Source organism: Silurus aristotelis (assembly GCF_946808225.1).
Source record: "Silurus aristotelis genome assembly, chromosome: 3".
In the NCBI taxonomy this organism is placed as follows: domain Eukaryota; kingdom Metazoa; phylum Chordata; class Actinopteri; order Siluriformes; family Siluridae; genus Silurus; species Silurus aristotelis.
Genome location: NC_139576.1, coordinates 5,280,098 through 5,299,753, shown reverse-complemented (window position 1 = coordinate 5,299,753; position 19,656 = coordinate 5,280,098). Strand labels below are relative to the sequence as shown.

The 19,656-nt window shown below is 37.8% G+C and overlaps 1 protein-coding gene across 2 annotated transcripts in view; it reads right to left on the bottom strand.

The window, feature by feature from the left end:
• Positions 1–19,656, bottom strand: part of erbb4b (erb-b2 receptor tyrosine kinase 4b) — a 409,427-nt gene that overhangs the window by 20,432 nt on the left and 369,339 nt on the right. For both annotated transcript variants that reach the window (XM_083536260.1, XM_083536261.1), the window contains exon 21: positions 1,865–2,020. In XM_083536260.1, the coding sequence (XP_083392386.1) occupies positions 1,865–2,020 (156 nt within the window). The remainder of the gene's footprint in view (positions 1–1,864; positions 2,021–19,656) is intronic.

Sequence of the window (19,656 nt, the reverse complement as noted above, 5' to 3'; positions counted from 1 at the left end):
CGTAACCCTAGTTCCCCGAAGGAACGAGACGCTGCGTCGAAACGCTATGGGCGTTCCCATAGCGTTTCGACGCAGCTTGAGTTCCTGAAGGGGAACTAAATTTCAAAGTTGAATCTAATCAAATCTAATCTGATCTAATGTGGTGGTCGAAATTCCAGGAAGGAACCTAGATTTGTAAAACTATTTAGGTATATTGTAATAGCATTTTAATTATATGCCAACTTGTGCAAGCAGTGCTAGAATTGATACTTTTAGCACAATTTATTGACTGCCATATTTCATGAATGTCTTTACGAATGTGGACTTTCGTATAATACACCACATGAAAGTGGTCTATCAAGTTCTTATTAGTTTTATTGAAAGGCTAGCTATTGTTTTTTGTGTGGTTGAACACTATCGTGGATCTACTTAAGCAATCTTTGTAGACTTGCCATGTTGGATCGTGCAAAAAAAATCTAGTTAGCTAACAAGACGCTGCAAGTCCTCGTCATTCATTCATTCATTTTCTCCCGCTTATCCGTATTTCGGGTCGCGGGGGCAGCAGTCTAAGCAGGCCCCCGCCTTCGACTGCTGCCCAATCCTCACAGCACCGTCCCTTACGGTCCCTCCTGCAGGTGGTGAGCCCACGGGAAGGCGGCCCCACGTCACTCCGACGTCACGGACCTTGATATTTCCCTCGTAAGGGACAAGTCCTCGTCAAACTCGCTCAAATCCTTACGCTCGCCCATTTTTTCTGCTTCTAACACGTCTAATTTGATGACAAAATGTTCACTTGCTGCCTAATAAATCCCACCCACTAGAAGGTGCCATGATGAAGTGTTAATCAGTGTTATTTACTTCTCCACTGTTATAATGTAATAATGTCATAACGTTATGTCTGATTGGTGTATATGGCCTGCATGTAATATATAGATTTTGGTGCTTTGACAGAAAAATAAGCCTCATATCCATTTTAAAAACTCTAATGTCTTGTGTTTCTTTCTCAAATCAAATAAAAATACATGCAATGGTTTACATACTGTAATATTGTAATACCATATTACGTACCGTATGTCATAAAGAGACACCGTGCGCCAACTATCCTGTTAATCCTTGATGTTCACACAGCTCTGTTTTCTTAATTAAACCCAAAGCCAAATCAAACTGTTAAACCCAGACTTTTTTAAAATAGGAAACATGTTGTACTTGTCTGCCATCAGTTCAGCTTTGGTAGAGGTTTTAAAGCGTTTTCCTCAAGAGAGTGTAAACATGTAGGGCTCCGCATTACAGCTGGTTAGCGCTAAATAGAAAGGTTTGATTCACTCTGAGGCAGAATTGATTGTTACATGGGGGAGTAAGAAGCCAGAGAGAGAGAGAGAGAGAGAGAGAGAGCAGTTTCCAATTACACGAGAGCAGCATGGTGTAGGTGCACCCATTCCCCACAATCATCTGGTCAATACAGGGTTCGGAACGGACATGGGCAAGCTTGCACTGTTTTACTCTGGTGTTTAAAATAATAATAATAATAAAAAAAGCGAGGCAGGACAAAAATAACCGAGGGAGTTGAGGAGTGCAGAACGAGTGTTTGAATATGGATAAGAGGAACCCAGGCTCTTGTGGGACAGCTAATTTACAAGTTGATTATGTAGCGAGTGCTGTAAATTAACCTGTCATACCAGCCGGTGTTTCTAAAACCAAGAGACCATCAAGGGATGCATATTAAGCGTGCCGCATCTCTCGATTACTTCCAAACAACATCGGATTAACTTGTTTTCGCTGTCAGAAACAGAGCGCACCTGCTAACTCCCGAGTCGCTGAGGAGCCAAATTAGAAACAACATGCGCACCAACAAACAAGGCAGACAGAAGTCGCAAGATGCTCTGACCTTCCCCCCGTCCGCATTGTATTCCTTTTCATCTGCGTCCAACAGCCGCGCCAAGCCGAAGTCTGTGATCTTGATGTGGTTGGGGGATTTGACCAGCACGTTCCTGGCTGCCAGATCTCGGTGCACTAGCCTCCGCTCTTCCAGATACATCATGCCCTGTGAAGGTGAAGGACACACAGGACACACTTGCTTTTATCATTATTCCAAACATATATAGCAAAGGCAGTACACAGTGAAATGAGACAACGTTTCTCCAGAACCCTTGCGCTTAAGTACGCACATCCTTCACTCAAGTAGAAGTACAGATACTCAAGGTTTAAAAGACGCTGGTGAAAGTTGAAGTTCTGACTGCACTTTTTCACTCAAGTTAAAGTAAAGAAGTTTGGGCTCTGACATGCACTTCAGTAAAAAACATAGTCATTATTACAACCTGTTTTAGTGTCACACTGGTAACCGAACATCATATTAATATATGAAAATAAATACATTTTGTTATCTAATGCTTGTATCCAGGCTGAACATCCAAGTATAGAACACAAGCAGAGAAAAGATGATGATGATCAGGTGATTAGGAATGTCTCTGTTCTCAGTCATGTTTACATCACTGACTCCCTCTGTCTCATTAGCGTAGCTGCTGTTCATAATATTAACAAGCACAAAGTGATAATGTGTGTTTGATCAGATGTCTTGAAGCACAAGGATATGATTATGTGATGTTTTCTGTGTAGACCTCGCTAAAAAGTCTGCAATCTATGCTTAAACTGGGAGAGGGTGTCTGAGCCCTGAACTACGGTGGCCGAGAAGTGCAAAACACATTAACAAATCAGAAAACAAATGAACAAATTAGAAAACACAAACCAATCCGAAAAGAAAATAACAAATCCGAAAACACATTAACAAATCCGCAAACACAACAACCATTCAGACAAAGCGGAAAAGGTAGGTATAGTTTGTGAATGGAAACTTAACGATCATTGGACGAGACACCTGTCATTCAAGATATACAGGAAGTCTGAAATCTTATAACTTTGTTTCTTGTACGTGTAAAGTTCTCAGTTTACTTTAAAATATTTTTTATTTCGATTAGTGCACCTTTAAATATAAGAAAATAACAGAAGTAAACATTGGCAAGCAAGGAGAAAATGGAATTGATTCAAAGCTACTTTAAGCTAGATTCAAAGTTTTGATGAAAGATTTGTTAGCGTTTTCTAATTTGTTAATTCGTTTTCTGATTTGTTAATGTGTTTTGCACTTCTTGGCCACCATACTGAACACTGTCAGGAAGGCTTTTCCAAAGTTAAGGAGCTAAATGTAAGAATGCTCTACCACCTTAAGTGGACTTTTTAGGAACTACGTGAAGTCCAGAGTTTTGAAATCTCAAGAAGCATGATGGATTGTAGGGTGTTAGAAGACTGGATAGATACATGGGAGCCAAATTATGTAGGGATTTGTAAGCAAGTAGCAATAGTTTGTAGTCAATTTGAAATAGGTAGACAATGTAGGGATGATAAGATTGGTGTTAAAATTGTCATATTTTCTTGACCATTGATATACAGCTGGGTATCATCAGCATAACAGTGGAAGCTAAACCCATGCCTTCTAATAATATTTCCTAAGGAAAAGCATGTATATTGTGAAAAGCAGGGGTCTTAGAACTGAACCTTGTGGCACCCCTTAATTTACATGCATTATCATGGATAGCTCTCCATTTCATTCTACAAAAAACAAACAAGACAGGCAGATTTTAAACTAACTTAATGCCTGTCCCTGAATGCCGATGTAATTCTGTAAGCAATCGAGGAGAAAGTCATGACCTATAGTGTTAAATGTAGCACTAAGATCTAGTAAAACTAACAGAGAGTTGTAGCCTTGGCCTGAAGCTGAAAACAGGTAATTTGTGGTTTTAACTTGTGCAGTTTTTTCCTATGATGGGGCCTAAAACCTGACTGAAATTGTTTTCTTCTAAGAAGGAGCAGAACTGGGCAGATACAATCTTTTCTGAAATCTTAGACATAAACGGAAGATTTGAAATGGGTCTGAAATTTGATAGTTTGTTTGTATCCAAATTAGGTTTATTAATGAGGGGCTTAATAACTGCCAACTTGAGGGGTTTAGTGACATGACCTTAAACCACGTTAGCCATACTCCTTGTTGCCTTCTGCCTTGCTCATTGTTAGTTTCGTAATCTAGCCTACTGTATATCCGTCATGTGTGAGAACCAGGAAATTATACACCAGTAGTAGGTTGAAAAAGCCGTGCAATGACAGGAAATAAGTTGATGGGCTGAAAATGGTGTCCAATGAGAATTTTTTTTTCATGTCACTAAATAGTTTAAAACAAAAGTAACGAGCCTGTTTTAAAAATGTGAGAAGTGGAAAGTATTGATATTTCTGTAAAAATTTAATTAGATAATACTTTTATTTTCTATCACACACAGTACGCAGAAACAACTTTCACAGAAGCGACCAAACTTTATTTTAAAAAAGGGAAAAAGGGTGGCTCTAGATCTTAAATCTATTTAAGCAGGAAACCCCCCAGATTCAACCTGGTTCCATGGACTTCTTGACTGGAATTTTATTCTGAATATAAGACTGGACACATTGATTTACACCATCAGAAATAATGATACCAAACTGTATTGTTATAAGGATTGTATTATCCAGGGGACGCAATGTATAGCTTTACCTAGGAATTGAAAGAATCATACAGTATGATGTACATTAAGTAGCTTTTATGGATGCATACAAAGAAAAAGGTCCAGCTATGTACCATTAATTCTTATTTTACAAATACTAAAGATATACACCGATCAGCCATAACATTATGACATTATACCATTATGAGCGTTGAAGTGAAAACCCCGATTATCTTTTCAACATGGCACTTTCTGGTGGGTGGGATATTTCAGTCAGCAAGTGTAAATTCTTTCCTCAAAGTTGATGCAGGAATAATAGGCAAGTGTAAGGATTTGAGTGAGTTAGGCGATGGCTAAATTGGGACGGCTAGACGACTGGGTCAGAGCATCTCCAAAACTGCAGCTCTTGTAGGATGTTCCTGGACTGCAGTGGTCAGTATTTATTAAAAGTGCTTTAAGGAAGGAACAGTGGTGAACCAGTGACAGGGTCGTGGACGGTCGAGGCTCACTGATGCAGGTGGGGAGTGAAGGCTGGTCCGATCAAACAGACGAGCTTCTGTAGCTCAAACTGCTGAAGAAGTTCATGATGTTGATGATCGATGGATCAGAACTGTTTTAGCAGCAAAAGGGGGACCAACACAATATTAGGCAGATAGTCATAATGTTATGCCTGATCCATGTATATATGCAAATGATGTACGCTTGATAGTAACTCCCCAAAGCAACAAGGAAGTGTACAGGCTAACTGTCAGGTCTCCTGCACATGTAAATCTTAGCAATGGGAATCAGTCAGTCTGTCAGTTTAAATGTCTCTACCAGAGCATCTAACTCAATGATCCAGCAAGGAATCCCTGCACTGTTGTGATAATTAATCAAGATTGTTGATGGGGAAAGGTGGATCGAGTCTTTCTCGCTCAGGCGATTCTTGCGCACCGACACATATCTCTCCAAACGACAAGAACTCGACGCATTGATTTTCTAGAGGAGCAAACAATGCATGTAATTGATTTAAGTGTGATCCGCAGCATGGAGGCCTTTCGCCAGCGAGTTCTGCCATTGTGAAAAATTGGCTCTGACTGAGGCATTCGAGTGCCCTTGAGATGCAGGATGGATGAAATTTAAATTGTAATGTGTTTGGAGAGGAAAAAACTTTTCTCTCTCTCTCTCTCTCTCTCTCTCTCTCTCGCTCTCTCAACACAAGGACCATGATCCATACTATAAGAGGAAAGCTGAGCAATCTCAGATGTTCATTTTAATTTTGTATAAGCAAGTTACATTTTTTTCTTCTACTTCTAAAGGTGAGCAAGCTGAGAGGGAACTGGGAGGAGTGTCCTGATCAAATCACAGTATGAGGATACTTTGAAAGTCACAGTCTCTTTCAACAACATTGCTTTCAAGAAGATCTTACCACATAAACCGTGGTGAATATTGATGAGACAGTGATTTTCCTTGTACATTGATTGCTGCTTGTTTATAAACAGTTCCCACTATTATGATTTGACTATTATGAGGAGGTGGTAGCTCAGTCTATAAGGCATTAGACTCTGAATCAAAAGGTCACAAGTTCAAATCCTGGTTTATATCATTATAACAAATATAACAACCATTGAAAATGAAAAACTCAGTGGGTCAGATGCTGGACTTTCTATCAGAGGGTAATGTGTTAAAATAATTCACAGGACCACTAAGCTTTCACTGCTGGGCCCTTGAGCAAGGCCCCTAGTAGGTTGTTTAGGATACGGGGCGAATGCCAATGCTATAACAGTAAATTATATTTATTGATCAACTCTATCTACTTGATTTTTGTTGGCTGAAGGATAAATAAAAAATCAGAAAGAGCTTTTTTGTCAAGTATTTTCGCCAGAAGCTTCCAGTTGCACAATTTTTTTTTTAAGTTAAATGAAAATAAAAAGCAAAATAAATAAAATAGAATAAAGATTATTCTACATTTTCTTATATATATATATATAAATTGCACAGAAAATTACAGATTTAAATTATGAAATGTATTTATTATTTTTTAAGCAAATGCATAGTTTTCAGGTATAAAATAGTTTGTATATATTGGCACCTCTGAATAAGAGTTGCCTTGCGGGACAATGGTAACAGGAAACACACTTTAGATACACAACTACTACAAATTAAAAACGAATAATCCAGGAATGACATATACATTCCTGGATTATTAGTTTTTTAATTTGTAGTTGGATAAATATCTTTAACAATCAGCTCCATGTTGACTATTGCCTAACAAACACTTTGATCAGATATTCATACAGTAATAATAAAGCACCACCTTTCTTTACTCTTTGTACAACACACATCAACTGAGGCATGATCTTTATTCCCTAGAATATCAAACATACAGGAAATACTAATAAAAAAAAAAAAAAGAATCCAGGCCAAAGGGTTTCATCTAACTCTCAGGCTAGCAGCTATATCATTCTCGAACTCTCACTGTAAAATATATCAATAGAAACATAAAACAAATTCACCGCCACAGCTTCTGGAGAAGATCTAAAGATCCATGAAGATACTGAGCAACTCAAGAACTTTGAGGATGGATTTGGACTGTAATTATACTGTAATTTATAAATGAAATATTGTACAATATTTGACCAAATACATAATTTAAAATGTTATTCCTAATGTTCCTGAACATTTGGTCCCGCTGTGGATTCCCGCAAATTTTAAGATAATCCAAAACTTGCTGTTAGTTAGGTTCCAAATGAGAACCCATGAATTATCAGGGGTTGACTGTTTGTGTACGTGCAGAAGTGTCTGTATATATATACAGTACAGACCGAAAGTTTGGACACACCTTCTCATTCAAAGAGTTTTCTTTATTTTCATGACTATGAAAATTGTAGAGTCACACTGAAGGCATCAAGGGCTATTTGACCAAGAAGGAGAGTGATGGGGTGCTGCGCCAGATGACCTGGCCTCCACAGTCACCGGACCTGAACCCAATCGAGATGGTTTAGGGGTGAGCTGGACCGCAGAGTGAAGGCAAAAGGGCCAACAAGTGCCAAGCATCTCTCGGGGAACTCCTTCAAGACTGTTGGAAGACCATTTCAGGTGACTACCTCTTGAAGCTCATCAAGAGAATGCCAAGAGTGTGCAAAGCAGTAATCAAAGCAAAAGGTGGCTACTTTGAAGAACCTAGAATATGACATTTTTCAGTTGTTTCACACTTTTTTGTTATGTATATAATTCCATATATAATTCCACATGTGTTAATTCATAGTTTTGATGCCTTCAGTGTGAATCTACAATTTTCATAGTCATGAAAATAAAGAAAACTCTTTAAATGAGAAGGTGTGTCCAAACTTTTGGTCTGTACTGTATATATATATATATATATCAGACACTTCTGCACACACACACGAATAATTCTAACTTTCTTATGCCTTATTATCACTTTTCTCTCCTTTTTCTTCTTTAGTAACAGACTTCCAGGTAAAATCACACTTTATATCTGCGAAAGCTAGCATAACACTTTTACTTCAATTAAACCCGTTCCAGCATGACAATGCCCCTGTGCTCAATGAAAATATGGTTTCCAACTGTTGGAGCTCTCATCTTCACTATCTAGTGGAACATCCTCCCAGAAGAGTGGAGGGTATTATAACAGATAATAACAGAGTGAATCCGAAATTATCTTTTTCAGGTGTCCACAAACTTTTGTATATATTATTCACATTATTTCTACTGTTTTTTTACTCTCTGAAAGCTAGAGTGAAGATTTACAAATGTAAAGCTAAAGGCAGCTGTTTAAACTGGTCATTTGGAAAATAATGCTACTTGTGCCCATATGTGTAATATTCCCCAAACATCTGGGGCTGTGAGGGCTACCATCGTATTTTTTTGCAGACGATTCTCTCTGGGTGCACCTGAATTTATTGGATTGTCATATGGATTTTGTAAACGTATCTACAAGATTGTGCTTTAATCAAATAAGGAGCATGTGGAAATGCTTCCATCTCCTTTTTTGTGTTTACATTCCTTGGCAATGACTTTGTTCTACAAATCCATTATCAGCCTGACAATTATCTGATGAACTGAATCAAGTGTGTTAAATTTGGACAAATCCAGAACTTGTGTGGACTGTGCGGGCCACAGAACAGATGCCTTGTCTCAGATGGTTTCCTGTTCACTCTTTGGGGATGCAGCAAGTTTTGTAGCGCTGTGGGAATTCTTAATGAAAAAGAAATTCCCAGAGTGTCTCATCATGCACGACAGTGAATTCCTAAAGCTGCTGGACAGGATCGATACCAGTGTGTACGTACTGTATAATACTGCATGTGTGCCATTTGAAAAATTATGATTGGTTGTAATGGTGTAATGGTTTGGGTAATTGTCTGTATTACGTCTCTTTAAATTGTTTGTATTTACTAGATAGATAGATAGATAGATAGATAGATAGATAGATAGATAGATAGATAGATAGATAGATAGATAGATAGATAGATAGATAGATAGATAGATAGATAGATAGATAGATAATCTATCATTATTTTTACTATTATTTTTTAGCATAATATAATTATTGTAGTAAATAATATAACAATATACTCATAATTTTCATTATTATTATTAATATTATTAATAATTATTTTTATTATTATTATTATTAAACATACACAACAATGCCAGGGGTATAAAAAAAAACAAAAAACGTATTTCCGTACCTGTGTTGCATATGCATGAAAACGGTAAGGAATCCATAGCGCTAGTGTTAGCCGCTAACCAGGAACATTTTCTATTCATTTTATTTTATTTAATCAATGATATTTGTGCCAATTTAATTCCATACTTAATTAAATCAAAATATAAAAACAAAGTATTGCATTAGTTTTATTTATTCTATTTTATTTTTACACACACACATATACAGTATATATATATATATATATATATATATATATATATATATATATATATATATATATATATATATATATATATATATATATATATATTATAGAGTAGGGGCAAATAAACTTATTCCTGGGGGCATTTGTGCTTCATTCCAGACATTACCCATAAACACAGGCTTATAAGCAAGCTTTGCAATCTGTTCCATTCTGTTCTCCATCTTGCTTCACTCTGAAGTAAACGAGCTCGATTAAAGCGTCTGAAACCATTTTTATTCATGGACCTGTGTTTGGTTGAAATTCTGAACTCCTCCTGTTATAGCTGAACCGAAGCCTTTTGAGACTATGGGCTCTTGTTCAAAGCCAGACTAGCTCGACTCCTGGTTAGGCTTGATTAATGAAATGATAATGCTTTAGCAGCAGAGTTACAGCCCTCTCCCTGCTCTGAGAAGCTCTTGTCCTGAGATACTCATCAGCGATTCAAGGAGAAATGCTAATCAGACTCTTATTACCGAGTGGCCTGTTCGAGGTGGCTTTCACGCCTCTTGAGCACACTCCCATTTTCTCTCCCATACTAAATCTTTCCACAGCAAGCAACTGTAATCCGGGATAAGAAGGAGGATTGAATGATGGAGGGAGGGAGGGTTAGAGAGAGAGAGAAGGAAACAAAGCCATTTTTTATTAGCCAAACAAATTTAAAACAGCAGGTGAACTCGAAAACGCTGAACAGCGCAAGGCTGAGCGAAGAAAAATAGAAAGGTGCTTTATACTTTTATAGGACGGTTAAAAGATTTCTTTGCATATCGCAGCAAAGTTAGAAGCTGGAGCCTTAGCATGGGGTCACCCACGATACAGCACCACCAGAGCACAGAGGGTTAATGGCCTTGCAAAGGGGTTGCAAGAGTGGCAGCTTGGCGATAGCAGGGTTTAAACCCCCAACCTTCCGATCAGTAACCCATAGCCTTCACCACTAAGCTACCACCTCCTGCAGTTGCTTGGCTAACATCACTGCAAGGGCAATGTGGAAATCAACACAAAACAATACCGAGAAACATGGGAAAGCCATAAAACGTACGTAGAATGTAGCTGACTTGTTAATTGCCGCAAAATGGTGGATACCCCTGCGAATGGAAAGACGTAAACACAACCAATGACGAGGCAGGGGCGGGGATATTACATGTGATGCAGAACTAATGATGAGACAGTTTAAAGACAGAAACAAAAACGCACGTCTAGAAAAATGCATAATTTATTTATAACGCTGCAAACCAGCATGTAGCGTTCGGCACTTAGTTGGTCACTTTTAAGTAACAAAAAACCCCCAAAAAACATTAACAGCATTTGGTAGACTCCTTTTTTCAGAGAGACTTACATTTAGTTCATTCGTAAAACTATGAGGATTTCAACTCACAACCTTTGAATCCAAAGTCCAATGCCTTAACCCCTTTAGCCCTCGGATCTTTGGCTGTGCCAGTGATTCAATTTCAATTCAATTCAATTAATTTTTATTTGCTTTAAACAATGTGTATGGTCTCAAAGCAGCTTTACACAGATGATGTGGTAGATACCACTTCCCAATAACATGCTACGAAGTGGGCAATAGAATGAATTTACTGCATGTCCATGTGCTCTTCCAGAATACACCGGTGTGCCTCTGTAAACAGTATTTTTTCCGCAATATTCCATAATATAAATCATGATCTGCTTTGCAATTTTTATAGACAATTAGGCAGCGGAAAATGGACGAGTCGCCAATAATGACAGCCGGCAGTCAAAGCGTGGGGTGGAAATAAGACGGGGGTTATTTGAATTCGAAACAGACGACGTATGTAAGCGAGTCCTCGGGGGACATCGTGCAATCGGCTTTCTTGTGTTTTTTGTTGCTTGCTTGCTGTAGAGTAAAAAGGGAATGCAGGAGAAAAACTATAAATGATAATACAGAGAAAGACAGAGAGATTCGGTTACTGTAACTGGAATGTACACAATATCGCAAATCTACTAATCATACAACAAACGAAAAAGTTTATTCAAAGAAAGTCTATGACTTTTATAAGCATTGCCCTATAAATCCTTCTTTCCCAGAGACCAGTGATGGTCAAGACAGAAAATGTTCTCCTTAATACATTTGATTGTATTTCATGTTATATACCCAAACTTTTTTTTTTATGGAAAAGTGATGGATGCAAGATTTATTTAGTTTTTTTTTTAACATACATGCATATCGTACAAAATAAAATAAAATAAATAAATAAATAAATAAATCAAATTTAATAAAAAATAAAAAAATTGGAGAGCAACATTGCTAAGGCTTTAATTTTACACAGCTATCAGTGTACAGGAAAAAAAAAAGAATAGATAGCTAATAGTGTAATGAAGCTAGCAAGTTCATTTTACTTGCACTTTTTCTTATTTTACCTAAAAAAATCTATTTCCTCTCCCACTTTCTCCAAGGAAGGATTTCAGGATAGATTCTGGATCCACCTGAACCCTGATCAGATCAAGCGCTAACTCAACTGAACTCAAGTGAAACACAAAAGAATGAATATGTATTTCCCACAACATATACGGGTAAAAAAATAGCAATAAATGTTGAGCCTTCTGTGTTTGAATATTGAAGCGTATTAACATTTGTTGAATGTATTAAAAATGTAAAGATGGTAAGCGTATAAACTGATTTCCTAAGCTAACTTTCTTTTCGGCTTCTCCCGTTAGGGGTCGCCACAGCGGATCCTCCGCACGTTTGATTTGGCACATGTTTTACGCTGGATGCCCTTCCTAACGCAACCCTCCCCAATTTATCCGGGCTTGGGACCGGCACTAAGAGTGGCTGGGGATGGTTCCCTGACCGGGAATCGAACCCGAGTCGCAGCGGTGGGAGCGCTGCATCTTAACCACTAGACCACCAGGGGACCTTAAACTGATTTCCTAAGCTAATTTGATCAAATTTTTATCATATATAGGAGACCTACTGTAGCTAGCTCATATTCCAACTAAGTAAACTCATACTCCTTAGCTCTAGCTGGGTACTTCTTAGTTTAAAAGTATGTTTTTGGATGTGTATCACTTGTACAATGTTTACGCCACATAGCTAAAGTGCATGACCCCCACATCCACCTCACTGACTCATACATCTCCAGCTCAAGTCACCAAGTTCAGTTGCTCTTTTCAGGTTTCCGTCATACTCTTTACATTTAAATGCATCTATAGCCTTTCGCAGACTTCCAGAGCAACCTGCTACATCTGAGCATTAACGTTCCTTCCTCAAAAGCACAATCAAGCCCATTTTTCTAACTTCTAACACATCAACTTCGAGGACAAAATATTCCCCTGCTGCCTAAAATTTATATACATTTTATGCCTATATATATATATATATATATATATATATATATATATATATATATTAGTCACACAATGACTAAAAACCTGCACCTCACCATTGGATCCCTGTTCCTAATGTACTATCTCAGCAAGCAGACAGGACAACATTGTCTGCTATCTTTCTTTCGGCCGTGTTAATAGAGAGCCTGTCTTCATCTCAATCGTTCCGCCGGGGCTGGGAGCCAAGGCCACGCTGCTCGCAGTGTGTTTAAATCAGATTAGCTCAGGGTCGATCGATACTCACCCTCATTACAATGAGTCATGAGATGGCATGCCTGTGCAGTATTTCTCTCTCTTATGGTGTTCAGAGACAACACAAAGCAATGTATCGCAAAAACAGTGATAATCTTTTACCACGGCCCAAACTGAAAGTCCAGGCACAATCCTGCCATTAGTTTATCATTAATTTTCCCCCATCATACTGAGCAAAGGTACTTTTTTAGTCAAATCTAAACTCTAAAACCTCTTGAAACTGATCAACAGCCACGTGAGGGTCAAAGAAGCTGTAGTGCACCATGTCTGGAGGAATTTCGCGGTTTGAGCTAAAATTGTGTTATAAATGCTGTACAGGATGTGGAATTGGGATGAGTCTCCGTATCTATTATTATTATTATTATTATTATTATTATTATTATTATTAAAAATTATTTTGTTATTTAATGTATTACAAGTTTTAAATGTAAAACTTGTAGTGAATTAAATAAAATTATTTTTTATAATATTTAACATTTTTAGTAATAATTATTTTATAATTGTGATGATAAATAAATAAATAAATGAATGAATGAATGAATAAATAAATAAATAAATAAATAAATAAATAAATAAATGTATTATTTAACTTATCTATCTATCTAGCTATCAAGTTTAAATACAGCTTTATATGTTAATATAAGAATACATTTTATGTTTTAGGTTTCAAATAATTTTTTTTGGGGTGGTTAAGACAGAATCTGTAGCAGAAGTCATTGATCAGACTTTCACACCCAAAGCTCTACATTGGTTGAACTGAAATGTCCATGCGTCCGAGCCCTATCCTGATCCCAGCCTTTAAAAACATTTTCCCTTCAACCTGCTTTTTCTTAGAAGTGCTATTGCATGGCTTCATTCAAAATATATCAAACATCCAAGCGTGCTACTTTGATCATTATTGAATGAACAGACTTCCCTCGTCGAGCGTCCTCTTAAAACCATCCTGATTCGATGCGGTTTGTGACTCATGTGTTGTTTGTCAGTGTTTTACAAAAAAATAAACATTTGTATAGCTTTTTGTTGCAATGGGACATGGTGAAGTCTTGCTTCAGGCAGTGTCTCGTGCCAGGTTTTTAGACGTTTAAAGGAATTAGAAACTAGGATACCCAGGATCACAAGACTTGCTAGAAAAAAGTCCACAATTCTCTGGGTGTGTTTAATCCCACTATTGATCCGTCCAAAGGTGTATAAAAGATCGGTGGAGAATTTACTTGGTATCTCTTTTATCCTCTTTCTCTCTCTCACTTTATTTCTATTTAATCATAACTATCTCTGATTGCATTTAATCTCGGCCATCTTTCACTCGTCCGCTTGGAATAACGCATCACCGCCATTTCAATTACGGGCAGCGGCATGTGGTGTGATCGGCTAATTCCAGGTGTCCTGATCGGTACAGAATCACCAAAGTCAGCTGTTTTTTCGGTTGCTGTTTAATTCCAGACACATCATTTCTCATTATCTGCTAATACAGTACACAGCAGTGAACAATGGTGAGATATCGATTAGCGTTCCAGCTGTGCTACTTCCTCTAATTGAGCATCAACTGTTAATTCCTAATTCATCTTCTCTGACGGGGGTCTCTCCTTGATATATACACTTTGTTTGCTTATTCATTTATTAATTTATATGTCAACATAGAGGTGGTTGTTCTTCACATTCACGCTAGCAAGAAACAAAATGCAATTTCTTAAACTTAATGCCAAGTTAAAACTTAAGCATTCCCAATTCCATGCAAATTAATTTTAACTTAATTAAAATCAGACAAATCCAGTGAAGTCTGAAGCCCACCATTTCTTCTTTTTCTACCACAGGTTAGTTACCATTTCCTGTTTGAAAATGTGCCCATTTCATGTTACTGTTCACAAGCATCGTATCCTGACCTACAAGTCAATATGTACAGAAACGATTTATAAATCATGTGCAATAATTAAGCTCAGAAAGAAACCTCAACTTAGCGTCTCATGGCCATGGCCTACATACACCTTAAAACAAGCAAACAAGCAAACAAGCCAATCAACCTGCCAACCTCCACCATCTAACCAGCAAACCATACAAAATACACAATTTCAAACAACTAAGCAACCAACCAAAATATTTACAAACAAACAAAAAGCAAACAGCTACAATAGACTACTACAACCAACCAACCAAACATACAAATCAACAACTGAAATACACAATTACAAAAAAAAAAACATTAAAGCAAAGAAAAAGCACAGTTATAAACCAACCAATAAACAAAACAGGTAAAAAAAACACAAAATAACCAACCTAATTATATAAGTAAAATACATAATTAAAACTAACCAACTAAACAAACAAACTAAATAGCAGACAACTAAAATACACAATTATAACCAACCAAACAACAAACCAACCAGTCAACCAACCAAATGAAATACACAATTACAACCAAATAAGCAAATAAAATGCCTCAACCAAGCAAACAAAGAAGTAAAATACACAAACAAACAACTAACCAACCAACTAAAATACACAATTACAACAACAACAAACCAACCAAGCAAACAAAAAAGTAAAATACACAAACAAACAACTAACCAACCAACTAAAATACACAATTACAACAACAACAAACCAACCAAGCAAACAAAAAAGTAAAATACACAAACAAACAACTAACCAACCAACTAAAATACACAATTACAACAGGCTGACCGACCAAATAACCAAAGAAACGAAGAAAATATACAATTACAACCAAACAAACAAAAAAGTAAAATACACATGTACAACCAACTAACCAAACCTATTTTTTGACTTGATACATTTTAAGAAACAAGACAATGAAAGTGGGAAGAGTTTTTAATACAGAAGAACATCAAGAAAGAGGTAAAAAAAAAAGGCAGGGAAAAAAACACACACAAATGACTGAATGAAGCTTAGAGACAATCCTTAAATTAAAATCAGCTCCTTTTTGTGTTTTTCCCCCCACATTTATTAATCAGTGAAGGATTCTCTCTGCTTTACACACACACACACACACACACACACACACACACACACACACACACACACACACACACACACACACACACACACACACACACACACAATCAGGACTCCCTCTTTGCCCCATTACATTATTCTTCCAGACAGTGATGGGAAACACGCAGCAAAAAAAGAGGAGGGTCCCCTAAACAAAAAGTTGAAAAAGAGCAGAACAGACAAACATGATAAAATACAGACAGACAGACAGACAGACAGACAGACAGACAGACAGACAGACAGACAGACAGACAGACAGATAGATAGATAGATAGATAGATAGATAGATAGATAGATAGATAGATAGATACCGTATTTTTCAGACTATAACCTGCTACTTTTTTCCTACGTTTTGAACCCCGCGGTTTAAACAACGAAGCGGCTAATTTATGAATTTTTCCTGGGTTTTTCCCGGTTTCACAAACTTCAAGCCAAAAAACTAAACCCCATAACATTAGACCAATGAAATTTCCGAACGGAAACAAAAAAACAGCGTTACGGGTTAGTCAAAGAAACTTAGAAATGAGCATCAGAAAATAAGAAGGACATATTCCTCGGTCTAGAACACATGCAGTAATACCGGGAAATGCAGTGGCAGGCTATTCCCAAAATACCGCTATGCTCCTAATAGAAGCGCAACATATTTCACCCGTTACACCGTGTGTAACGTGTCTTTCATTAAAGCCTGTGTAAAGTTCATTAGTTTTAGTGTAGACTAAGACCTGCGGCTTATAGACAGGTGCGGCTTATTTATGTTAAAAATAAAAATATTTGTAAAAATCAGTGGGTGCGGCTTATACAGTGAGGAAAATAAGTATTTGAACACCCTGCTATTTTGCAAGTTCTCCCACTTAGAAATCATGGAGGGGTCTGAAATTGTCATCGTAGGTGCATGTCCACTGTGAGAGACATAATCTAAAAAATAAAAATCCAGAAATCACAATATATGATTTTTAAACTATTTATTTGTATGATACAGCTGCAAATAAGTATTTGAACACCTGTATATCAGCTAGAATTCTGACCCTCAAAGACCTGTTAGTCTGTCTTTAAAATGTCCACCTCCACTACATTTATTATCCTAAATTAGATGCACCTGTTTGAGGTCGTTAGCTGCATAAAGACACCTGTCCACACCATACAATCAGTAAGAATCCAACTACTAACATGGCCAAGACCAAAGAGCTGTCCAAAGACACTAGAGACAAAATTGTACACCTCCACAAGGCTGGAAAGTGCTACAGGGAAATTGCCAAGCAGCTTGGTGAAAAAAGGTCCACTGTTGAAGCAATCATTAGAAAATGGAAGAAGCTAAACATGACTGTCAATCTCCCTCGTACTGGGGCTCCATGCAAGATCTCACCTCGTGGGGTCTCAATGATCCTAAGGAAGGTGAGAAATCAGCCCAGAATTACACGGGAGGAGCTGGTCAATGACCTGAAAAGAGCTGGGACCACCGTTTCCAAGGTTACTGTTGGTAATACACTAAGACGTCATGGTTTGAAATCGTGCATGGCACGGAAGGTTCCCTGCTTAAACCAGCACATGAACAGGCACGTCTTAAGTTTGCCAATGACCATTTGGATGATCCAGAGAAGTCATGGGAGAAAGTCATGTGGTCAGATGAGACCAAAATAGAACTTTTGGGTCATAATTTCACTAAACGTGTTTGGAGGAAGAAGAATGATGAGTACCATCCCAAGAACACCATCCCTACTGTGAAGCATGGGGGTGGTAGCATCATGCTTTGGGGGTGTTTTTCTGCACATGGGACAGGGCGACTGCACTGTATTAAAGAGAGGATGACCGGGGCCATGTATTGCGAGATTTTGGGGAAAAACCTCCTACCCTCAGTTAGAGCATTGAAGATGGGTCGAGGCTGGGTCTTCCAACATGACAATAAACCGAAGCACACAGCCAGGATAACCAAGGAGTGGCTCTGTAAGAAGCATATCAAGGTTCTGGCGTGGCCTAGCCAGTCTCCAGACCTAAACCCAATAGAGAATCTTTGGAGGGAGCTCAAACTCCGTGTTTCTCAGCGACAGGCCAGAAACCTGACTGATCTAGATAAGATCTGTGTGGAGGAGTGGGCCAAAATCCCTCCTGCAGTGTGTGCAAACCTGGTGAAAAACTACAGGAAACGTTTGACCTCTGTAATTGCAAACAAAGGCTCCTGTACCAAATATTAACATTGACTTTCTCAGGTGTTCAAATACTTATTTGCAGCTGTATCATACAAATAAATAGTTAAAAAATCATACATTGTAATTTCTGGATTTTTTTTTTTAGATTATGTCTCTCACAGTGGACATGCACCTACGATGACAATTTCAGACCCCTCCATGATTTCTAAGTGGGAGAACTTGCAAAATAGCAGAGTGTTCAAATACTTATTTCCCTCACTGTATATGGGTGCGGCTTTATAGTCCGGAAATTACGATCGATCGATCGATAGATAGATAGATAGATAGATAGATAGATAGATAGATAGATAGATAGATAGATAGATAGATAGATAGATAGATAGATAGATAGATAGATAGATAGATAGATAGATAGATAAAACAACATACCAGGTTATGTACCAACAGGATATGAAGATAGACAGAAATACTGTATAGGTAGGAAAAAAAGTGAGAGAAAGAGAAAAAGGCTGGCAGATAGACTGATGGAAAAAGAGACAACAGCAGGAAGTTAGATAAACAACCGGACAGAGGCATGAGTGAGGAGTGAGAAATTTGAAGACAGTGATGAAGATAGATAGACAGAAGTAGAGAGAGTGAGAAAGAGAGAAACAGACAGCATGAGATTTAGAGGAGTTTTTACTCATGTCTATGATCTCAGTCTTATTTAGACGGGTAACAGAATAGAAATTTCTCGCTGTGTCTGAGAGAGGTGCATGCTGGGAAACATGGATTCGGACGCAACTTGTTCACAATCAACACACTGCAATCAAGATGCAAAAATATGGGATGTAGCAGTGGAGGGCCATCAGGGCCAGCAAGGTCTCCTCTTCTGGCCTAAAGACTATCAGAATTACTGACTTACATTCTAATGTATGTTTGCCATGAATATGTATTATAGGTGCAGTGCTGCAAGGACGTTCTGTAGACACTGAAGTTTCAATCCAATTAGATTTCAGCCTTCGGCACTGTGGGTGGCAGGTAATGTTAAATACTTGACAATGCAGCTGTTGCTTTAACCAATCAGATGGTGATGAGTTGGCATCACTGAAGCCATCTGGCAGGTGTACAATAATGTCAGCATTTTTATGTCCTCTGATTGGATGGTCAGAGAGCGCACTAGTCAGAGCTCCCCACCGCATCTGTAGCAAACTGCACGAGCTCAAATATATCCGTGTGGATTCAATCGCTGTATTCTATTCCACAATGACTGACAGTATCATGGTAGTGTGCAAAGGTGCAATATATATTACAAATATTACTGTATAAGGAGCAAATATGAAGATGAACACTGAAAGCTATGATTTGAAAAGTGACCATAACAATGCATTTAGTAATAACATTCACTCTCACTGTATGAGATTCCTGTCTGTGATGCAGCGATCGGTTCTACTGCGTTTCTCCAGAATATTGATGTTTTTCTAGCCGTGGTGTCAGAATAATTTATTTGGAGGT